Source organism: Schistocerca nitens, chromosome 8 (assembly GCF_023898315.1).
Source record: "Schistocerca nitens isolate TAMUIC-IGC-003100 chromosome 8, iqSchNite1.1, whole genome shotgun sequence".
NCBI classification, from domain to species: Eukaryota; Metazoa; Arthropoda; class Insecta; order Orthoptera; family Acrididae; genus Schistocerca; species Schistocerca nitens.
Window position 1 is genome coordinate 364,437,772 of NC_064621.1, and position 25,669 is coordinate 364,463,440.

Below are 25,669 nucleotides of genomic sequence, written 5' to 3' on the forward strand. Positions count from 1 at the left end.
CTTGGTTTCGCTGAATCAATGGAGCTGTAGGCTACAAATGACACATATCATCCCCCCCCCCCCAAATCTCTCTCTCTCTCTCTCTCTCTCTCTCTCTCTCTCTCTCTCTCACACACACACACACACACACACACACACACACACACACACAGTAGACAGCCAAAGTAATAACCTCGGTGCTCTATATTCTGTTTGGGAGGACTCAAGTGTCACATACTCACCGCTCTTGATCTCCTGTCCGTAGTGAATCAGCTGTTTACTGGAGGCGCCTGCAGGTGTGTGAGCCAACAGCACAGGCAGCATCGTCTGCAACATACACACAAGTAAACCTCAGCCGCACTACCCATCATTTTATATCACCATTCGCCTTCACACAGGTGTGTGCAACACTGCAGCAAAACATTTTCAAAAGTATTTGACAAGAACTGAAACGGTAACAACTTGCACATTTACAGCACCAAATTAAAGTCTTCCCCCATGACAACTTCCTGTTACCTGAAAGTTTACCTAGTGTCCATTTAGATGACGTTTACCTGTTACAAATAACAATGAAATTTAGGACATATCTTACTTATGATCGCATTAATTGAACTATTCCGTTGATTCTTCGTAGAATAATTTCCACATCATAATAATTATGTGTTAGGCAAATATGTGTTGTTAATCTACTGTCATCTGCGAGAACTGGGAAACAGTGGAATACACAAAATCATTTGTAGTCCTGGCAAATTCTATACAGGCTACTCTGCAGGGCAAAATCCACATCCTTCAAGAAACACCGTAGCAGTTAAATGACTGACAAAAAGAGAGACTACTGTTGAGACCACCTGCCTAAAGTCCACAGTTACAATGTACTACGTGAAGTATTACATCACAATCACAAAGGAATGAAGATGAAGTAGCTAGAAAAAATGGGAATTAACAAAGATATGTCCACTTGACCAAATTTGGTACTGAATAAGCAGAGACAGTGCTCTTATTCGTCACTTCTGGGGGCTATAATGTTAATAATCGCAACCATAACACTTTACTAATTACCCCTCCTACTCAATTGCACCGTTTTTCCTTTGTTTCACTTAGTGTTGTTTGGCGTACCCTGTTAAAATTTTGCTTTGCTTAATTATAGTTATTTCATTTACCTGCTTCATCTCACTTGTCATATTGTACCTATTTGTAATAGTGGGCCTTTTAAGGAGAAGATTATCTTGTTCGATCACCCCTTTGGAACATGTCACCAAATTTTACCATATATTGTGCAACTCCTTTTCCCTTTCGGAATGATTGTTCTAATTTAACATGTACTTCATTATTTAATGTGTCACATATGTTAGGTAATCTAAATTTTTACATCGCATGTTTACTGAAATAAACCCTCAGCTGCTGAACCAAACATCTATAATTATCATCTTCGGAAACCAAATGAGATTCTTTGTAGTTGCTCTGCTTTAAAATCTTTAATTTCGAAAAAAATATCATAACTAAACATATTTATCTTCTTACCTGACGAAAATCGATTTGTAAAGTAATAAATATTGGAGAATATTACATCAATGACGTGTACTTTTTCAGTCAAAATTTCTTGTGATTAATACACTACTAATGTCAGTCTTTCTTATTTCGATTTTCCAAGATTTCCCTAAACGTGAATACGAAAATGGTTTCTTACAATGAGCTATTCCCTATTCGTAATTATTAAGCTGAATTTAACGCCTCGTTCAGACATTATTATTATAATTACTATCGTTGTCCGCTGCCCTTAATTTTTATTCTTTTAATGTAGTGACATTTTCCATGAAGATGTGCCATTTATAGCATCCCTTCTAAAATAAAATTAAAATAAATAGACACAACAATGTGCTGTAGTGCGTTTTCCAAAGGATCTAGGACGAAATTTAAATGTACAGCATTTTAACATCTCTTTATAGCCTTCACTTTGCAGCAAGTGGTTCATGATTTTCCGATAAATTTAAACAAATTCGTTTCCCTTATTTCGGGTGTACACCATGGCTGCTATTACGATAAACCTTAGGTGCAGTAATTAAGAAATTTATCGTTTTCGTATAAAGAACTTACTTTCAATACGGCATGAGCAGCTTGAAAAGGGTAAAGTTGTTTGTACAAGTAATGTGTTCGTTTTCTTAAAATAAGCTATAGCATAAAAATTGTTTTATTATAGTTGGAAGTTTATTCTGACATGTCCCTTATGTTGGAGCCTCTAATTCTTGAGGCCTCTGTAAACGAGCAAACAATTTGCCAAACTCCGCTAGTTTTGTCTAATATTTGGCAGCGTACGGCATTGTTTGACATGTTTGTCAAACAAGGACTGTGTTCCACGTGTTTGGGAGAAATTTTGATTAACAGCCGATTTGACAAGACGGCGTACGTTGTTTGTACTGATGCAACGCCGCTCATGTATAGCGAGAAAGAGTTGTTATTATAATTTATCTCACTCTATCGTGAGTTTCCACAATTGTGGAAATACGATCAAGGTTAAAAACAAAAGAGCACTGGCAATTACCAAAATGGTAGAGGTATTGCTTCTTCCGCATATATATATTACGTAGAAAGGCGTTATGAAGAAAATGAGTATTCTGCGCACAACATACGAGGTGGAATCCAATTTTTTCTGGACTGATGCTGCCATCTGGGAAGTAGGAGTAATAGATCTTTGCACCGCTAGGTGGCGAGAGCTGCGTATCTGATGAGTCAGTGTGTGGAGTGGCATTCAGCTGGGAGGACGTGTTGCGTGTTCACAGTGATTCCCGTAATACTATGTGTTTGGTGTGTGGCGATTTTACGATGGATCCGCCAACAGAACAGCGCATGTGTATCAAATTCTGCGCGAATCTCGTTAAAAGTGCTCCAGAGACCATTGCAATGATTCAACAAGTTTTTGGGGGATAGAGCATGAGCCGCATGCGTGTGTCCCGATGGAAGAGCCCGTGTTCTCCAAGACCCAAAAAAAGCGAGACAGGTGAAGAGCAAAGTGAACATGATCATCGTTTTATTTGATACCAAGAGAATTGTGCACAAAGAATTCGTCCCCCCAAACAAACAGTGGATTCCGCGTACTGCTGTGACCTTTTGCGACAGCTACATGAAAACGTGCTGTGACGATGGTCCGAACTTTGGCATCAAGGGACCTGGCTGCTGCATCACGAAAACGCGCCCTGTCACACGTCCTTGCCCACCAGGACCATTTTGGCAAAAAACAACATGGCGGTTGTACCCCATCAACTGTACTCGCCAGATTTGGCACCTTGCGACTTCGCGCTATTCCCAAAACTGACACTGAAGTTGAAAGGCCGTCGGTTCGACACTCTAGAGAGGATTCAAGAAGCATCGCTGACAGTGGTAAACACCCTCAAAGAACAGGACTTCCAGAAAACGTTGACAGTGGCAGAAGCGCTCGGACGGGTGTGTACGTGCAGATGGCAACTACTTCGTGAGTGATGGTGACCGTTAGTCCAAAGGTAAGGTTTTCAACATATGGCAGCACCAGTCCCGAAAATTTTGGATAACACCTCATAGGAGCAGGAGTGCAATGAAACAAAAAGACCGAAGCTCCACGGTTCTTCCGCGAGCGATGTACATGTTCCCACGTTGTGGCACTTTAGTGAACTTCCATTAACTTCGTCTTTCTAACTAGTTATTAAAAGTTTGGTGGTCCATACGGGGAAAGTTGATGTAATCATTAAGTTTTAAGTGTAATCCTTCTCTAGCAGGTTTTCATTGGTATATTTATTCCTCACTTTCAGCCATTCCCTGGACCAGGGCCTTTCTTTTGTTTTGTTTCTTCATACACCGTGTATGAATATTTTGCGATACGATACACATAGCGTGGCAGTTGCTTCAAAAATGAGGTTAAATTTGACAAATTTTGTTGGTTCGTCGGCGCGCCTCTTCGACAGACCTGTCGACAATCAATAGCGAACTTGGTAATCAAGTTTTAGCGTTACCAGGGGCCTTTAGATACGAGAATCGGGAGCTAGAAACTTACAGAAAAATCTTATCTCTTCAACAATGACCGTCTGAAAGCATGTTTTTTTTTATTCTTACCGTTGCATTAATTTGCAAAGTCTTGTTCTGCGCAATATCAATTTCGCTGCAAACTATTTGCATTGGTTACAGTTGGAATACTGGTTTTCGAAAAAAAATGTGTTTCCGGAGACAAATTTTTGTATACAGCTAGTAAACACAAAATTAAACAGAAGAAACATTTATTTCCTCCTTGTGGAGTTCTGGAACTTACCGTGTTCATCTCATCAGGGTTGTACCCGCCAATCAGGAACATGATATTGCTGCAGATGTCCTGGGTGAAAGCGTCATCGTTGCACATGATGTCTCCCACCAACTGTATGAACTCACTGTTTGGCAGGAATTCATTCAAGCCAATCAGCTGAGTGAGGAACTGCAAACAGACACATCGAGAGGTGACGGATCTTCCCCAGGGCACATGTCCAAAACTAGAATAACCAGAAATTATTCCTATAGATTCAAAGAGGTGCAGAATACCATAAAGGAGCAGACTGTGATTTTCGATTTTTAGCTGGATAAGTCTGGAATCGGCATTATATCCAGCTATATACATGATTCTATAACTGATCAAAAGTATTTCTGGCTATATATTCAGCTCTCTTCTGAGTCACTGACAGTTTAGTAATAAGGAGCTTAGATCATTCTTTCGCTATGCAAGCTTGTACAGAGACTAATAAACCCTATTACGGGCTAAAACTTTCGTTCTAGATGTTAAAACTGTTCCCTTTGAATGTACGGTATTGGACCAGTCGACGGGAATACGGGACGCCATTACAATGTGATATATTCTACACTCCCGTGTGTATCATGCCACGCTGACGGATAAAAACTTCTAACATTTTTCGTATGATGTTATGTGATAATGCTAGCTAAATTTCAACCAAACCAAACATTTCAAATAAATAATATCATGTAGAAAAATAGCTTATTTGAATAAAATTAATGTGACAGTGGTTGCAGACGTACAAAAGAAGAGTCGACTGAAGAATGGGATATAACTCGTCGGCTTTCATCAATGACGTCATATCTTAGTCATAGATATTAATTCGTTTATTTTCGAGATATTGATAATAAATTGGTTATCTTCTGTGGCGAAGCCGTATAATCGTGAATAAAAATAAACGAATATGTTATTAAAGAGATAGATATTGTCTACACTTTTGTTGCTTGTGGTAATTTTAAATAATTTGTGAATTTTTTGAATCATAGCTTTGATAGTGAGAGGTTCCAATTACTGTTTCTTCTGCACTTGATTTGTATCTTGTACTATGTAAGGCAACTAAAGAATAGGATACTAGTACTAGCGAAAGCAAAACAACCGACGTACATAACTCTGGCATTCTGTGCCTCAGCTGAACTACGAAAGTTGTGTCCTATTTTCTAGTTCACCTGTATAGGTCAGCTTAGGTACAGGATACAAGGTTTTTCGCCTTCACTATTACTAGTTCCTAATCTCCAGTTGACCAGTATAGGTCAAACAAAGTACAGGAGACAAATTTCACGTTTGTCGCTTTTTTTCGCCTTCGCTAGTACTAGTATCCTATTCTTCAGTTGATCTATGGAGGTAAGTTGAAGTAATGAATACAAATTTTACGTTTGTCCCTTTTTCGCCTTCGCTAGTACTAGTAACCTAGTCTTCAACTGACACATTAGGCAGAGAAATGTGCCTTGTACCACGCTCTAATTCCCGTGAAACAGAAATCACAAAATATAAAAGACTGATAGCAATAGAGCACGCGTTGCTGCCCAGAATGCAGTGATCATAAGATTTAAGTGTGATTTTTGAGAGATTTAAAAATTCCACCGTTGTTCTACTGATTAGCAGAGGCAGGTGTTACTGAGTGATGAGCCATACCACATGGTGCATATAGGCTGGAGTGCATGACAGTGAAACATGCTTCATGATGCTGCATCGCATACATACGCGACTCCATCCTAGGAATACGAAACTGCAACGCATCTGCGCCGGTTATAAGTCGCACAAACCGAAGTTCTGCGCATTATAAGCAACGCCCGACGCTACGCACGAACCTTAAACATCTAAAATGAATTACGCCTCGAGTTCCTTACGGAGGTTTTCAAGAACATGTGATTCTAAAAGAATCGGAAATTTCGAATAACCACGTAACTCTCTATCTGGAAAACTGGGATTACAACCCATAGGTGGAAAACAACCGACCAAAAATATTGCTTTGAAGAAGTACCATCTGTGTCAAGAACACATCCCCATACCACAAACAACAAGATATGGGAGAAGCCTTGGGGGTACATCAGCAAATCTGACTTTCTGTGTAACACCTAAAACGCAGACAGGACTCATAAATAAAGTATTCTGAGAGGCCATTTCGTAATAAATTTGGTTTCCCTGACGTCGAGTTTGTCGTGTTGCAGGAAATACAGCGCTACATTCGCACAAGGAGACGTCTTCTGTGCTTTGGAATAACAACAACTACACAAACATTAACATATCCTTGTGCCCAATAACAGTCTGTGTCAGATGACAAGCGTAGCTGCCCCATTACGCACCGTGTGACAATAGCAGGGGGTTTTCTCCCAGGCTTAAGCCTAGTTTACACGACGACACTAGGTTGCACGCAACTGAGCTACCGGTCACTGCGCATGCGCGCCGCGAGTTTGCGCAAGTCGTCGGTGAAACTAAACAGTTTCGGCGTGTTGCAACTTTGGCGACACTAGTTGCGTGAGTTTTGACATTATGTGTGTATGTAGAGTGTAGATAAACTGAAATATGAAGTGGGAAACGGAGAATAATGTTCGCCTTTTGGATATCTATGCTTTCCATAGGTGTTTGCGGGATTTCAGTGATGCTGGTTACAAAAATAGCAACATATTGCTGCTCCTGAGACCGTCACGTGCGATCAGAACATAGGTATTTTGACAACATATGAGCTGCAGGGCAAAATTTATTGAGTTAGGAGTACATATATAACTGAATTAGAAAAAGTACAAGCAAATGTAATTATAGCTGTAGAAATGTTCTCGTCTACAAGACTAAAATCCCATCGTTCAAGTTGGCCCACTCTTTTTTTAAGGAATATTTTTGACAGAGGGAAGGCTACGCAGATCAAGAAGCTGCATACTTTATTCAATATTCATCTATTTAAAACGTCACAGCAGTGTTCCCCATTCACATATGTTAGAATTTTGAAATATTGCCACTGTACAGATCTATCTTCAGGAGAGTAGTATGCAGACCGTTATCTTCTTAATGCAGCCTGCTTCGAATAATTACTGTTGTTAATGTTAATAATTATTACTCTTAATTATTATTGGTGTTAATGAAAAAGCGTCATCAACTAAAGCCGCATCTTATAGCATGTCGAGTGCTCTCAATTGTAATGCATGCAATGTGATATGTAATTTCAGTTCTGGCGACAGTGATTCACGCATTACAGTACCTTTATTCCTTATCACATAATTAACTCTATTTAGAGCAACGTGAACAGTTCTGGAGACATTCTAAGTTTAGTAAAAGAACTTCTTAGGTCTTCCATTACAAATTATTTCATCAGGGATGCTGAGCAACCGAGCTGACGTCTTATCTTCATCCAGTCATGAATCGAAACACGTTTCTTATTTTTTTTCTTACGCAGCGATTCCACGCAACAAGCTTTGACTCCATCACAACCTGTGCGACGTGCAGGTGCCAAAACCTTCATTTAAGACACCGCTCAGGAACTCACAAAACAACGAAACTGAAGTATATACTGGTTTCGCCGTGTCTACAGTCGAATTTGAAACCATTTGTGTGCAACCCAGTCCACGCAACGAGTGGCGCAACCCAATGTCGTCGTGTAAACTAGGCTTTACGTAACAGTTTTTCTTTCTGTGTCCTGAAGGCTACACTTCAAAAGCTTTCTGTCTAGTATTTACTAGACAGGACCATCCAAACGCATGGACGACATTACAGATCCGCATCCTGTGTCTCCTAAACAGCAATTAAAGCCCCTTGGAGAGAGGACAGTAGAACTATTTGTCACGGACATCGTGCAAGTGCAGGGATCGAGCAGCCCCATTTCTTTACACAAAAATATTACAGTCAGTTCCCTTAAACTGCGATTCGAAGAAAGTCAAGTCAGTTTGGTATATTTAGCTTCTTGAAGTCGAATGGAAACAGATTCGTTGAAAGGCTTCTGTAAAGGCAGTTGTATACAAGATGCTAGAGCGACCGACTCCAGATTATTGTTCCAGCGTTTGGAGTCCTTATCAAGTATGCATTACAGCAAAAATTTAACAAATTCAGACACGTTGCTAGAACTTTTACAGCCCTTATAGTCCATCACCATTTCTCAACCGCCGTGTCGAGATACGTTGGTGTGTCGCGAGTACATGTCAAGTGTGCTGTGAGATTTTTAACGTCTTCTAATCTTCTGCAGATAAAATATCTGGAACATAAAAAATTCACTGCACGCCATTTGTTTGTGTTCATATGTTCCTTTTCAAAAGTCATCATCGTTCCATCGTAAAAAAGTATTCATGTGCTCTGTGTTTATGCTTTCTTTTTGCATCTAGGAAAAAAAATCACATGTAGAGGTGATGTGAATGTTTGAAAAGTACTTTGTTGGACCACAAAGAAAAAATAAAGATATATTCAAACAGAATTCCGCACCGATGGTTCTGTACAAACTTAATTACATACATAGATAGTTCAGCCATACTGTGAATCAAGAATCTCGACGATTTTTGTCTTTTACCGATGTCGATAATAGAAAGATAGGGGTACCGGGAACTCCTAGACTTTCGAGATCAATTACAAGATAATTTGCGCTGTTTGTTCCCTAACTTGTACTGCGAAACCTTGCTTCTTGCCACATTTCATAATTGTAGGTCAATGGGAAGTACAATAAAGATTCTTATGAGTATGTTTGTGAGTATCAAAATATGTGACATAAACAGCCGGATCCTTTGATTGCAGTCACTTGGAAGCTTAAATATTTTACACCGCCAATGGACAGTAGATCTTAGCACGTGGCATAAATTTAAACCTGTTACCTTTAACCCGTTCCTGAGAAAAAGGGGTCTTAGCAGACGGACAGACAGTCAGGCGGAAAACAAATAGCGAAAAATATGTTTTTCGTTGATATAATTACAAATTCACAATTTCGCATTTTTTACCTTACGTATTCTGTAATATCTTGCTTTTTGCCAAATTTCGTGATTCTAAATCAACAGGAAGTACTCTGCAGGTTTTGATGAGTGAGTTTGCGAGTATCAAAATATGTGACATAGATGACCGTATTTTTTATTGATTTCATTCCCTTGGAAACTTAGAGCTTTTACATTGCCGCTGTATCATAGACCTTAGTATGTCCCATAAATCTGAACTTGATACCTCAACCTGTTCCTGAGCAATAGGGGTCTAAACAGCCAGACAGACAATAAAGAGATGCTAAAAGGGTTCCATTTCTACCGAATGAGAACGGAGGCCTAAAAAGTTTGAGAAAAGGTGTCCACACGAGAGTGTTACATAAATATTTGCGGATATTAAATGGAAATCTTTGGAAGGTGGAGAACGTGGTTCTCGTGAAACACTAATGGCTAAATATGGAGAACCTGTATTCGAAGAAGACTGTGCGATTGTTCTGCTGTCATCATCGCATGTCTCGTGTAGAGATGCTGAGAATAAGATGATAGAGACTGGGTCACTTACGGAGGCAGAAAGACTGTAATCATTCCCTCGCTCAATATGTGGACGGAACAGGACAAAAAATCGATGTGAACGGAACAGGACAAAAAATCGATAATTTTGGTTTGAAATCCCCTCCATCACTCACTGTACAATGTCACAGCGGCTTGAGGAGTGTACATGTAAGTGTAAAAGCCCCAGCCTGAAATCAGTTCAAATGGTTCAAATGGCTCTGAGCACTATGGGACTTAATTTCTGAGGTCATCAGTCCCCTAGAACTTAGAACTACTTAAACCTAACTAACCTAAGAACATGACACACATCCATGCCCGAGGCAGGATTCGAACCTGCGACCGTAGCGGTCGCGCGGTTCCAGACTGTAGCCCGAACTCAGTACAAGATCTTTGGGACGATATAGATTGGCAGTTAAAAGCCACAGTAGCTCCTCTAAAGATCAGGTATCGTCTTCCTTGAGAGTGATAAATAGTTGTCGAAGGAAACATTCTGATTTCAATGGTCATAGCTTAAATGGTCTGCCCCCCCCCCCTCCTCCATCCATCCTCGGACATTAAACGCAACAATATTAGCAGGTAAGGTCATGCACACTATTAGTTTCATGGTTGCCACATTAGATACATGAAACAGTGAGTGTCCGGGGTATCTGGCTACATAGTGACTCGTAACAGCTGTATTTTTAGAAGAAAGAACTCACCGAGATCTGGTCGACGAACTGCGCCACAACTTGCAGCAGAGGGCTGTCCAGGTTGTTCATGTAGGCGACTGGCGCCAGACTGAACATGACGCGGATCTTGTCGTTGTACTCTGGACGCATGGAGGCCATCACGTAGAAGGAGGTGGTGCCTTGCGAGTGGCCGGCGTAGAACAGGTCGGACTGACCCGTCTGGGCGAGGACGTGGTCGATCATCGCCGGCAGGTCGTAGTAGCCGATTTCGTGCCAACTGTAAGAATACGTAACAGCACGATACAGAAAAAACACCGCGAAAAACTAATCTGACGAGTTTTTACTTCTGAGCAGGTAAGTGGTTGGTGTTTGTAGAAACAGAATTGCCTCTACACTTCAGGTAGGCGGAAATGCAGGTAGATGACAAATACGAGGCGTGTTTTTTAAGTAAGGTCCGTTTTGTTGTAGACACTAGCAGTTCGCGCGCATACCGCAACGAGCGCGTGCGTCGTGTGCCGGCATGCCTCGGGAACAACTGTGCTCAGTTTCAACTCTGTAGCTAACCTGTACGATTCTGTTCTGTGCTTTCAAAATGTTTAAGGCTATCAACTCGCCCGCCGCGTGTGAGGTTCGCTCAGTGATACGGTTTTTGTCAGCAGGAAACGTGTCTGCTGCAGAAATTCATCGACAGATTTGCAAAGTATACAGTGAAACTGTTATGAGTGAAAGCAAAGTGCGCAAGTGGGCACGAGAATTCAAAGATGGCCGTGATAACGTCCATGATGAGGACTGCTATGGTCGCCCTTCTTTCATTACAGACGATCTGGTGGCTTCAGTTGAAGCGAAGATTCGTGAGAACAGGCGCTTCACAATAACAGGTCTCTCAAACGAATTTCCTGACGTGTCGAAATCAGTGCTTCACTACATTGTTTCTGAACACCTACAGTTTAGGAAACTGTCCTCCCATTGGGTCCTGAAACTCCTAACAGAGGACCACAAAAACCAAAGATTTGAGTGTGCGATGAAGTTCTTGACTCGCGAAGAAGGTGACAGCTTCTTGAGTCAGAACGTAACTGGAGACGAAACATGGGTTTCGCATACAGAGCATGGAATGGAGACATAAGCAATCGCCTGTAAAGGTGAAGGCCAAACAGACTCTGTCCCAGCGCAAAATCATGGCGTCGGTGTTTTAGGATAGGCATGGTGTTTTGATGATGGACTTCATGCAACGAGGAACCACTATCAATGCAGAAGCATGCTGCCAAACCCTGAGAAAGCTACGCAGAGCGATTCAAACCAAAGATTTGAGTGTGCGATGAAGTTCTTGACTCGCGAAGAAGGTGACAGCTTCTTGAGTCAGAACGTAACTGGAGACGAAACATGGGTTTCGCATACAGAGCATGGAATGGAGACATAAGCAATCGCCTGTAAAGGTGAAGGCCAAACAGACTCTGTCCCAGCGCAAAATCATGGCGTCGGTGTTTTAGGATAGGCATGGTGTTTTGATGATGGACTTCATGCAACGAGGAACCACTATCAATGCAGAAGCATACTGCCAAACCCTGAGAAAGCTACGCAGAGCGATTCAAAACAAGAGACGCGGCATGCTGACAAAGGGAATTATCCTTCTCGATGACAATGCAAGACCTCACACTGCAGGTCAGACCCGCGATTTATTGGACAGTTTTGGATGGGAAGTTTTAGACCACCTACCCTACAGTCCTGATCTTGCGCCGAGCAATTAACATCTGTTCCTCCACCTCAATCAACACCTCAGTGGCAACCGTTACAATGATGACGACGACGTGAAAACGGCAGTGAACTCTTGGTTATCGGAGCAGGCGGCAAGTTTTTATGAAAAGCGCATTTTAAAATTGTTTGAGAGGTATGATACATGTTTCAACATACTTGCCAACTATATCGAAAAATAGAGTGAAGTATGTACTTTCTGAAAATAAATTTACTTTTTTGAAATAACCTTTCGTTGTGTACTTATGTTCAAACAGACCTTACTTAAAAAACACAACTCGTATATATAAAGTAAGGCTGACACTGGCAGAAAAAAATGGACGTACTTGTCGTATTCTTGTAAGTGTGAATGCAATCATCACTAACAATCCTTTTGTGGGAACGCTGTACCACGTCAGTCCAAAAAGTTTTGAGACTGGATTATTACAAACTAGAGAAAAGTTAAGATCGTGGTTTTAATTCTTAAGGAGTTGTAAACTGTCTCTCCTCACTTGAGTACAATGCACAGAATGTTCATACAACCACATGAAACTATTATAAAAGTCCTTCTTTGGGATGTTGTTCAATTCGCGTGTCACATTCGCACCTCTTTCGGTCTGCTGTTTGTCGTTTTGTGGTAGTTTGGTATTGATAACACCTAGTCACGTCATCTATGATGATCTTTCCAGAAAAGAACTGGCCACGTTTTTTGTTGTAATCAAGCCACGGTAGGCGCCCATGTGTCGTTGTTGATGTTCGTGAGTGAAGATGAATGAGACAAACTTTCCACACACACTTTTCTCTTCTTCGTAATGTTTTGGGACTCTCTTGAACACTTAATATAGAGATGTTGCTCCATCGCGATTTGTGACACAGCGTTGACAAATGGCTGCACGTCCACTACTTAACACTGTCTGTTCACGACTGATTAATTGAATGCACATCTGCTGTTTACAACTATTGGTTCAAGCATCATCCGTAATTAGTTTGCTTACGTTGCCTATACGCCAGCAATAAAATCACTCTCAAGACTTTCTGGAGGGATGGTAAAATAAATGTAAATGTCATGTGACTAGGGCCTCCCGTTGGGAGACAGTTCACCGGGTGCAAGTCGTTCGATTTGATGCCACTACGGCGACTTGCGCGTCGATGGGGATGAAATGATGATGAGTAGGACAACACAACACCCAGTCCCTGAGGGGAGAAATCTCCGACCCAGCCGGGAATCGAACCCGGGCCCTTAAGATTGACATTCTGTCACGCTGACCACTCAGCTACCGGGGGCGGGCTGGCGGTATGGTGTACATCTCTTATAGTAAACTGTGGAGAAAAGTGAAGTTATGTAGCAAGTAGTAATTGTAGTACACGGAATGTTCAGAAAGTAAGTGTACTACAGGTTTGTATTTTTTTAGAAAGTTTTTATCTGAAAAAATTAGAGGGTATTGTTGATACACTTGTTGACTATTTTTCTACATAATCACCATTCCATTGATTGTTCCATAAAAACACGGAAGAACTGCCGGATATCAGTAACGTCCTGCCACGATATTTCGGCGCAGAGTCTTCTGGCCATCTTCAGGTGAATGCCACTGTAGTAGTACTGGCGAGTACGCGCTGAGCTCCGCTGTTTAAAGCCGTACTGAGGCGACATTGCGCATGAATTAAACATCACCATTCCATTGAGTTCACGTCCTGAGCCGTGGAACGAGTTTCTTTAAGTCCTCCTTGAAGAACTCGTCCGCCAACACCTTCTTCCACTTCAGACTCTCTTTCTGCTCCCGCTCGTCGGGTGAAAACTTAACTCCACTTGTGTGTGTCTTCAGGGACGTGCAAAGACGTTATCTGAAGGAGCCAAGTCAGGGGAAAGGGGGGTTGGTTCAAAATAGGAATGAAAGCTTCATAATGTTATCACTAACCAAACCATGATGCATTATGCTTCTCTTGTAGCACCTGCCACTTGAGCTTGATGAGCTCTTCATACCGCTACCACACTTACTAAATGAATCCGTGACGAAACGCGCTGTTATTTGGATATTTTCTATTCAGCATTCCTACCCAATAAGGGTCCCAGACTGAGGAACACTACTTGCATTCGAGTTTTACATTAAATTTTTTGAAAACGCTTCTTATTTTGTATGAGATCTGGTCATTGAAATACACTTGACTTCTACTGTTTTCATCATTTGATGTTGCTTCTCTACAGCGTAGCGTAAGTTCTGCATTATTTCTGCGCGTGTGCTACATATATACAAGCATTGTTTCTCATCTCCTATTATAAAAATAAAAATATCTTTATCACCATCATATTATGTATTATAATTCCAATCCCAAAGAAAGCAGGTGTTGTCAGATGTGAAAATTACTGAACTATCAGTTTAATAAGTCACAGCTGCAAAATACTAACGCGAATTCTTTACAGACGAATGGAAAAACTGGTAGAGGCGGACCTCGGGGAAGATCAGATTGTATTCCGTAGAAATGTTGGAACACGTGAGGCAATACTAACCTTACGACTTATCTTAGAAGAAAGATTAAGAAAAGGCAAACCTACGTTTCTAGCATTTGTAGACTTAGAGAAAGCTTTTGACAATGTTAACTGGAATACTCTCTTTCAAATTCTGAAGGTGGCAGGGGTAAAATACAGGGAGCGAAAGGCTATTTACAATTTGTACAGAAACCAGATGGCAGTTATAAGAGTCGAGGGGTATGAAAGGGAAGTAGTGGTTGGGAAGGAAGTGAGACAGGGTTGTAGCCTATCCCCGATGCTATTCAATCTGTATATTGAGCAAGCAGTGAAGGAATCAAAAGAAAAATTCGGAGTAGGTATTACAATTCATAGAGAAGAAGTAAAAACTTTGAGGTTTGCCGATGACATTGTAATTCTGTCAGAGACAGCAAAGGACTTGGAAGAGCAGTTGAACGGAATGAACAGTGTCTTGAAAGGAGGATATAAGATGAACATCAACAAAAGCAAAACGAGGATAATGGAATGTAGTCAAATTAAATCGGGTGATGCTGAGGGAATTAGATTAGGAAATGAGACGCTTAAAGTAGTAAAAGAGTTTTGCTATTTAGGGAGTAAAATAACTGATGATGGGCGAAGTAGAGAGGATATAAAATGTAGACTGGCAATGGCAAGGAAATCGTTTCTGAAGAAGAGAAATTTGTTAACATCGAGTATAGATTTAAGTGTCAGGAAGTCGTTTCTCAAAGTATTTGTATGGAGTGTAGCCATGTATGGAAGTGAAACATGGACGATAACTAGTTTGGACAAGAAGAGAATAGAAGCTTTCGAAATGTGGTGCTACAGAAGAATGCAGAAGATAAGGTGGGTAGATCACGTAACTCATGAGGAGGTATTGAATAGGATTGGGGAGAAGTTTGTGGCAAAACTTGACTAGAAGAAGGGATCGGTTGGTAGGACATGTTTTGAGGCATCAAGGGATCACAAATTTAGCATTGGAGAGCAGCGTGGAGGGTAAAAATCGTAGAGGGAGACCAAGAGATGAATACACTAAGCAGATTCAGAAGGATGTAGGTTGGAGTAGGTACTGGGAGATGAAGAAGCTTGCACAGGATAGAGTAGCATGGAGAGCTGCATCAAACCAGTCTCAGGACTGAAGACCACAACAACAACAACAACATTGCAAGATCACAGGTTACTGTAAGCGTCAGACAAGCCACTGAAAATGTGAAATGCTGGTACTTTAATAAGCGGTGTAGCCGCCAAAATGTTGAATGCAAACAAGCAGAAAACATACACTGTGTTGTACAGGTATCAGATGTCAGTTTGGGAGATGGAGCTCCAAGCCTGTTGCATTTTGTCGGTCAATACAGGGAATATTAATGCTGTTTGTGGATGACGTTGGAGCTGTCGTCCTATGTGCCCCATACATGCTCGACTGGAGACTGATATGGCGACCGAGCAGTCCAAGGCAAAAACGTCGACAATCTGTACAGACAGTTGGGTTACAACAGCGGTATGTGGGCGAGCGTTATCCTGTTGGAAAACACCCCGTGGAATGCAGTTCACGAATGACAGTACAACAGGTCGAATCACGAGACTGATGTACAAATTTACAGTCAAAGAGTACAGGATAACCACGACAGAGCTCCTCCTGTCATACGAAATCGCACCACCAGACAATAACTCCAGGTGTAGGTCCAGTGTGTCCAGCACGCCCACAGGTTGGCTGCAGGCTCTCAACTGGCCTCCTTCTAACCAATACACGGCCATCACTGGCACCGAGGCAGAACCAGCTTTCATAAGAAAACACAACAGACCTACACTCTGCCCTCCAATGAGCTCTCGCTTGACAGCACTGAAGACGCAAAGGCGGTGGTTTGGGGTCAGTGGAATGCACGCTACAGGGTGTCTGGCTCGGAGCTGTCCTTGAAGTAACCGATTTTTAACATTTCGTTGGGTCACTGTGGTGCCAACAGCTGCTCAAATTGCTGCCACAGCCGTATGCCAAACACGATAGTCTTCCCCCTCGGTAGTGGCACGTGGTCGTCTGGAGCCTGGGTCTCAAAAAATGGTTCAAATGGCTCTGAGCACTATGGGACTTAACATCTGAGGTCATCAGTCCCCTAGAACTTAGAACTACTTAAACCTAACTAACCTAAGGACATAACACACATCCATGCCCGAGGCAGGATTCGAACCTACGTCCGTAGCGGTCGCGCGGTTCCAGACTGAAGCCCCTAGAACCGCTTGGTCACACCGGCCGGATGCCTGGTTCTCTTGCGACCGTACATGGTCGTGACCACCGCTGCCAGCAGTCATGCACAGTGGCTACATTCCTGCCAAGTCTTTCTGCAATATCACAGAAGAAACGTCCGCCCCCGGTAGTTGAATGGTCAGCGTGACGGATTGTCAATCCTCTGAGCCCGGGTTCGATTCCCGGCTGGGTGGGGAAATTTTCTCCGCCCAGCGACTGGGAGTTGTGCTATCCTCATCGACTGCAGGTCGCCGAAGTGGCGTCAGATTGAAAGACCGGCACCCGGCGAACGGTCTGCCCGACGGGGGGCCCTAGCCATACGACTAAATAAAACAGAATAAACACCCGGCTTCTCATAGCCCTGTTGCACGACGTCGTTCAAATTTAGATGTTGATAATGGCTAACGTCAGCTCACCACGTCCAATCTCAAAGACAACGAACGCTCATGATCGTGCAATGTGTATTTAAAGCATACCTGATTTTTGCCCTCATAGCAAAGCTACCAGCGCCACTCTTACGCGACTGCCGCAGAATTTGCATAGACATCATCTTTGAGATGTAGAAACACGCCTAAAGACTTTCGTGTAGCACACTGCTTTTGGTGTTGCGATTTTTTTTGCCTCCAGTGTACATTAATAAGACGTTAGTTATAAAACCCACCAAGTGTGAGCTTCGACTGGAAAACAACGAACTCCAATATGGCGTCTCCAAGGTTTCGGTTGTGCTGTAGAGATCCCTTTCGCCTCTTATTTGCTCAACGTTTCGTAACACATTGCAAAAATATCTCAGAACGTATTTTGTATTTCAAACATGGCAGGAAGTGACGTCACAAAACGTGCAACTCCATGTCCACTTCAGCTCTTAAGTCGTGCGTGAGGACAGCTTAGATACTGCTACAGGACGCGCCTGAGCTACCACGTTTACGACACTGACAACTAAGAAAACAACTGTGTTGTAGCCGTTACCGAATGCTTAGTGTACTCATTTATGCTCTGTGTTGTTCGTTTGTTGTTTTTTCTCTTATTATGACTGAGAGAAAAGACTAATTGGTGATTCTTATGAGCATGTCAGTTATGCTTTTGCAGAAGCACAGAACATCGACATAGGCTACCAGCCCCAGAGGGAGATGAAGCTTGTTCCCCCACACAGCTACTGACCCTTTGGACCGTCTCTCGTTTGTTTACACTATCCGCCCCGATAGCTCTACATCTACATCTACATCCATACTCCGCAAGCCACCTGACGGTGTGTGGCGGAGGGTACCCTGAGTACCTCTATCGGTTCTCCCTTCTATTCCAGTCTCGTATTGTTCGTGGAAAGAAGGATTGTCGGTATGCTTCTGTGTGGGCTCTAATCTCTCTGATTTTATCCTCATGGTCTCTTCGCGAGATATACGTAGGAGGGAGCAATATACTGCTTGACTCTTCGGTGAAGGTATGTTCTCGAAACTTTAACAAAAGCCCGTACTGAGCTACTGAGCGTCTCTCCTGCAGAGTCTTCCACTGGAGTTTATCTATCATCTCCGTAACGCTTTCGCGATTATTAAATGATCCTGTAACGAAGCGCGCTGCTCTCCGTTGGATCTTCTCTATCTCTTCTATCAATCCTATCTGGTACGGATCCCACACTGTTGAGCAGTATTCAAGCAGTGAGCGAACAAGCGTACTGTAACCTACTTCCTTTGTTTTCGGATTGCATTTCCTTAGGATTCTTCCAATGAATCTCAGTCTGGCATCCGCTTTACCGACGATCAACTTTATATGATCATTCCATTTTAAATCACTCCTAATGCGTACTCCCAGATAATTTATGGAATTAACTGCTTCCAGTTGCTGACCTGCTATTTTGTAGTTAAAAGATAAGGGAAGTATCTTTCTATGTATTCGCAGCACATTACACTTGTCTACATTGAGACTCAATTGCCACTCCCTGCACCATGCGTCTATTCGCTGCAGATCCTCCTGCATTTCAGTACAATTTTCCATTGTTACAACCTCTCGACACACCACAGCATCATCTGCAAAAAGCCTCAGTGAACTTCCGATGTCATCCACAAGGTCATTTATGTATATTGTGAATAGCAACGGTCCTATGACACTCCCCTGCGGCACACCTGAAATCACTCTTACTTCAGAAGACTTCTCTCCATTGAGAATGACATGCTGCGTTCTGTTATCTAGGAACTCTTCAATCCAATCACACAATTGGTCTGATAGTCCATATGCTCTTACTTTGTTCATTAAACGACTGTGGGGAACTGTATCGAACGCCTTGCGGAAGTCAAGAAACACGGCATCTAACTGTGAACCCGTGTCTATGGCTCTCTGAGTCTCGTGGACGAATAGCGCGAGCTGGGTTTCACACGACCGTCTTTTTCGAAACCCATGCTGATTCCTACAGAGTAGATTTCTAGTCTCCAGAAAAGTCATTATACTCGAACATAATACGTGTTCCAAAATTCTACAACTGATCGACGTTAGAGATATAGGTCTATAATTCTGCACATCTGTTCGACGTCCCTTCTTGAAAACTGGGATGACCTGACCTTTTCCAATCCTTTGGAACGCTACGCTCTTCTAGAGACCTACGGTACACCGCTGCAAGAAGAGGGGCAAGTTCCTTCGCGTACTCTGTGTAAAATCGAACTGGTATCCCATCAGGTCCAGCGGCCTTTCCTCTTTTGAGCGATTTTAATTGTTTCTCTATCCCTCTGTCGTGTATTTCGATATCTACCATTTTGTCATCTGTGCGACATTCTAGAGAAGGAACTACAGTGCAGTCTTCCTCTGTGAAACAGCTTTGGAAAAAGACATTTAGTATTTCGGCCTTTTGTCTGTCATCCTCTGTTTCAGTACCATTTTGGTCACAGAGTGTCTGGACATTTTGTTTTGATCCACCTACCGCTTTGACATAAGACCAAAATTTCTTAGGATTTTCTGCCAAGTCAGTACATAGAAATTACTTTCGAATTATTTGAACGCCTCTCGCATAGCCCTCCTCATACTACATTTCGCTTCGCGTAATTTTTGTTTGTCTGCACGGCTTTGGCTATGTTTATGTTTGCTGTGAAGTTCCCTTTGCTTCTGCAGCAGTTTCCTAACTCGGTTGTTGTACCACGGTGGCTCTTTTCCATCTCTTACGATCTTGCTTGGCACATTCTCATCTAACGCATATTGTACGATGGTTTTGCACTTTGTCCACTGATCCTCAACACTATCTGTACTTGAGACAAAACTTTTGTGTTGAGCCGTCAGGTACTCTGTAATCTGCCTTTTGTCACTTTTGCTAAACAGAAAAATCTTCCTACCTTTTCTAATATTTCAATTTACGGCTGAAATCATCGATGCAGTAACCGCTTTATGATCGCTGACTCCCTGTTCTGCGTTAACTGTTTCAAATAGTTCGGGTCTGTTTGTCACCAGAAGGTCTAATATGTTATCGCCACGAGTCGGTTCTCTGTTTAACTGCTCAAGGTAGTTTTCAGATAAAGCACTTTAAAAAATTTCACTGGATTCTTTGTCCCTGCCACCCGTTATGAACGTTTGAGTCTCCCAGTCTATATATCTGGCAAATTAAAATCTCCACCCAGAACTATAACATGGTGGGGAAATCTACTCGAAATATTATCCAAATTATCCTTCAGGTGCTCAGTCACAACAGCTGCTGAGCCATGGGGCCTATAGAAACATCCAATTACCATGTCTGGGCCTGCTTTAACCGTGACCTTCACCCAAATTATTTCACATTTCCGATCTCCGTCAATTTCCTTCGATACTATTGCACTTCTTATCGCTATAAACACGCCTCCCCCTTCACTGTCCAGCCTGTCTCTGCGGTATACATTCCAATCTGAGTTTAGGATTTCATTACTGTTTACGTCTGGTTTCAGCCAACTTTCTGTCCCTAGTACTATATGGGCGTTGTGACCGTTTATTAATGAGAGCAGTCCTGGGACCTTTCTATAGACGCTCCTGCAGTTTACTATTAGCACATTAATATTGTTATTCCCTGTTGCATTTTGCCTACTCCTACCTTGCTGCGTCTCAGCAGGCGTCTTGTCGGGCCTAGGGAGGGAATTCTCTAACCTAAAAAACCCACATGTGCACTCCACACGTACTCCGCTACACTTGTAGCCGCTTCCGGCGTGTAGTGCACGCCTGACCTATTCAGGGGGACCCTAAATTTCTCCACCCGATAGCGGAGGTCGAGAAATTTGCACCCCAGATCTCCGCAGAATCGTCTGAGCCTCTGGTTTAAGCCTTCCACTCGGCTCCAAACCAGAGGACCGCGATCGGTTCTGGGAACGATACTACAAATAGTTAGCTCTGATTCCACCCCGCGAGCGAGGCTTTCCGCCTTCACCAACTCCGCCAACCGCCTGTACGAACTGAGGATGACCTCTGAACCCAGACGACAGGAGTTATTGGTGCCGACATGAGCAACAATTTGCAGTCGGATGCACCCAGTGCTCTCTATCGCCGCCGGCAGGGCCTCCTCCACATCCCGGATGAGACCCCCCGGCAAGCAGACAGAGTGAACACTGGCCTTCTTCCCCGACCTTTCCGCTATTTGCCTAAGGGGCTCCATCACCCGCCTAACGTTGGAGCTCCCAATAACTAATAAACCCCTCCCCCCGTGTGCCTGCTCGGACCTTGCTGAAGGAGCGGCCACATGTCCACTCACAGGCAGAGCGGGCGATGCCACACGGCCAGCCTCCACATTGACCCTCCGCCTCGTGCGCCGTGAACGCCGCTGAACCCGCCACTCCCCTTGGGGAGATGGTGGCCCAACCGCGCTCGGTACCCGCGAAGATGTCTCGACAGCAGGGACAGCTCAGTGGTCAGCGTAACGGACTGCCATCCTACGGGCACGGGTTCGATTCCCGGCTGGGTCGGGGCATTTCTCCGCTCAGGGACTGGGTGTTGTGTTGTCTTCATCATCATTTCATCCCCATCCGGAGCACAGGACGACTAATGTGGCACCGAATGTAATAAGACCTGCACCAGGGCGGCCGGACCTGCCCCGTAAAGGGCCTCCTGGCCCATGACGCCAAACGCTCATTTCCATTTCCATTTGTTTACACTCGCAGCAGACCGTGTCTGTACTCTACTGTTTGATGTGTGGTGGATGTGTTGTGGACGTACATATGTGTACGAACGGAGCAACACAAGTGGAACGGCAACTGGAAATTTGTATGTAATGCTTCAAGTGTAACACACATGTTTATTTCTGTACGAGTCCTACTCAGATGCTAGGTATATTAGTAAGTATAATGTTTGGCACGAACTCTGCGCCTCACCTAAACTGCCAGAACTCGCTGCTGTTGGGGTCGAACGAGGTGTGGTTCCTGGAGTAGGTGTTCCCGCGGGCGTTGCCCAGCCACACGTCGTAGCCGGCGTCCGCAAGCACGTACGCTGTGGGGGCAGAATACATGAACACTGTAACTGCGCGTAGAAAAGACTTCGATGATTCAGACAAATGTTCAAATGTGTGTAAAATCTTATGGGACTTAACTGCTAAGGTCATCAGTCCCTAAGCTTACACACTACTCAGCCTAATTTATCCTAAGGACAAACACACACACCCATGCCCGAGGGAAGACTCGAACCTCCGCCGGGATCAGCCGCAAAGTCCATGACTGCAGCGCCATAGACCACTCGGCTAATCCCGAGCGGCGATGATTCAGACATATACAGGCTTTGCTGGTGATGACAGTAGTAGTTTCATAAAATTACGCTGGCTGTGTGTCATCAGCAGAGTGCCAATAACAATGATGTAATAACAATAAAATGCTACGCATAATATAGGAGTAAAATACCACAGAATAGCGTATCGTTATTTTTGTATGCCACACCGTTTTTTTAACTTCCAACATTTTGCCACTAAATAGAGTTGTGAATGTGTAAGAATGCACTCGTCTGACGAGTGTAATCGGTCGAAATAAATCAAATAACATGCAACCTGTCAATCTGGGGATGTGTTCAGGACAAAAGTCATTGGGCCTCCATCAGGCGAGTCCTGCATTCGTTATATATGTGCTTCTTCTTGGTCCTAAACTCTGTGGGCTATACTGAGAGGAGGAAGACGGCTTTGCCCAGCAGACAGACTGTCATGGAGAGCGACTCTCTCTCATCCCAGCCCTGCCTTCCCCCATTTTGCTGTCTCTCTCTCTCTCTCCCCCTCCCTCCCTCCCTGCCTCTCTCTCTCTCTCCCCCCCCTCTCTCTCTCCCCTCTCTCTCTGACTGCCATAAGCAGAAAAATTATTTCCTACTGCTAAAACCTTAGTTAATGCTACAAGCAAATGTTCATTTTCTGTTCCATTAACCGACTGTGCACCTTAGAAACTCTACTGTCAGAATAAGAAAAATCTTTAGATGCCTTAAATTAGTGCTGTCTGGTTTCAGAGCATGACTTAAAAATTGATTCAATATAGTATTATACTTTCTGAAATACCTTGTTAAAATTCAAAACGTTTCTTCTCGATGTCTGATTCTCAACCCCTACTACTACAAACATCAAAAGAAGTTTTGCATCAGCCAGGTTCACAGAACTCCTGAAGATACATATTGACTGTGGATATTGTATCCCAAACACAGTTCCTTAGACTGTTCAGAGATGTCACTAAACCAGGTCAAAGATGTAAACAACCAAGCATGAGCAGCACCTATTAGACGGAGGGGGTCCGACAGCCTATCAGTTCCAACCAATCCACCAGGAAGGAGGTACACGGCTCGTGTTGTCTATAGTTCAACCATACCTAGACGATCAATACCGCGGTTTGATGGCGTCCGCATTGTTACTTCGTGCCCGGAAAGCCTCTACACAAGGGAAGTGTCCAGGCGTCTCGGAGTGAACCACAGCGGTGTTGTTCGGACATGGAGGCGATACAGAGAGACAGGAACTGTCGATGACATGCCTCGCTCAGGCCGCCTGAGCCTCTGCTGCAGTGGATGACAGCAACCTATGGATTATGGCTCGGAGGAACCCTGAGAGCAACGCCACCATGTTCAATAATGCCTTTCGTGCAGCCACAGGACGTCATGTTACGACTCAAACTGTGAGCAATAGGCTGCATGATGCGAAACTTCACTCCCGACGTCCATGGCGAGGTCCATCTTTGCAACTACGACATCATGCAGCGCGGTACAAAAGTGCCCAATAACATGCCGAATGGGCCGCACAGGACTGGCATCACCTTCTCTTCACCGATCAGTGTCGCATATGCCTTCAGCCAGACAATCGTCGGAGACGTGTTTGGAGGCAACCCGGTCAGGCTGAACGCCTTAGACACGCTGCCCAGCGAGAGCAGCAGGGTGGAGGTTCCTTGCTGTTTTGAGGTGGCATTTTGTGGGGCCGACGTACTCCGCTGGTGGTCATGGAAGGCGCCGTAACGGCTGTACGATACGTGAATGCCATCCTCCGAGCGATAGCAAACCATTTCGGCAGCATATTGACGAGGCATTCGTCTTCATGGACGACAATTTGCGCCCCTGTCGTGCACATCTTGTGAATAACTTCCTTCAGGGTAACGACATCGCTCGACTAGAGTGACCAGCATTTTCTCCTTACATGTTCCTATTGAACCTTCCTGGGATAGATTAAAAAGGGCTGTTTATGGACGACGCGACCCACGAACCACTCTGAGGGATCTACGCCGAATCGCCGTTGAGGAGTGGGACAGTCTCGACCAACAATGCCTTGATGAACTTGTGGATAGTATGCCATGACGAACAAAGGCGTGCATCAAGGCAAGAGGGTATTAGAGGTACCGGCGTGTACAGCAATCTGGACCACCACTTCTGAAGGTTTTACTGTATGGTGAACATGAATGTGTGGTTTTCATGAGCAGTAAAAAGGGCGGAAATGCTGTTTATGTTGATCTCTATTCCAATTTTCTGTACGTGCACCGGAGCTCTCGGAGCCGAGGTGTTGGAAAACATTTTTGCTGTGTGTATTTTACGTCGATATGTCGATATTTCTTTCGATTTATTGATTGCTGTAAAGACATTCTTAAATGTCGATATATTGAATTACCGATATTTTTAGAAATAGCCTCACTAGTGCATACCGTGATTCATTAATCCGTATCTCTCGTTTCCAGTCATCGGCAGTCCATTGGCGTCGCTCTTTACGCCACCTCAAGCCTCGCTTAGTATTGACGACAGAAATGTGTGGCTTCTGAAGAGGTGCTACACCGTGGTACCTCAATCTTTTTAATTCTCTACGCACAGTCATTGTACTAGACGGACTGCTCGTAGTACTTTTTTAACTCACGAGTGATTCTTTCTGCTGATTTCATGCGCGATGTTACAGCCACCCTCGACAATATTCGGTTGTCCTTGGGCGTTAGTCTGTCAGTCCTACCTGGTCTTGGTTTAACTGTTCATCCGCGGTTCCACTTCATAGTCACATGACTGTTGACTTGGGCAGTTTTAGGAGGGTCAATATGTCCCTGATGGATCTGTTCCTCAGGTGACAACCAATGACTAGTCCATGTTGGAAGTGACTGAGCTACTCTGAGTGACCTGTTCCGCTGTTGGTGCTTCTCTACTAACAACGCAATCTGCCCCCACCCCTCCTTTGATACTGACAGGTTCGCCTCTCTTGACATCTAGCGGTCAATTCCGAATTAAATAAGGGTGTCCAGATAGTTTTGGTCAGATAGTGAACTTGGGTAAGCCAGTTTGACGACTTCACGCCAAGGGATGAGCTGTTTATGGTATTTGGTGCAGAATCTGGTAGTCATTTGAGGAAACAGTAGTGTGACTGTAGACTAAAGGAAACAATTTTTTTTCTAATGTCTAGTACCCTTGTAAAAGTAACGTATGTATGAGTAAAATTACTACAACTACTAC

General features: G+C 43.6%; 1 protein-coding gene across 1 annotated transcript in view; it reads right to left on the reverse strand.

Annotated features, from left to right (window-relative positions):
* Positions 1-25,669, reverse strand: part of LOC126198778 (lipase 3-like) — a 76,023-nt gene that overhangs the window by 34,078 nt on the left and 16,276 nt on the right. The window contains exons 3-6 of the mRNA XM_049935343.1: positions 22,114-22,228; positions 10,395-10,641; positions 4,253-4,411; positions 222-306 (exon numbers count right to left, since the gene is read on the reverse strand). Coding sequence (XP_049791300.1) covers positions 222-306; positions 4,253-4,411; positions 10,395-10,641; positions 22,114-22,228 — 606 coding nt within the window. The remainder of the gene's footprint in view (positions 1-221; positions 307-4,252; positions 4,412-10,394; positions 10,642-22,113; positions 22,229-25,669) is intronic.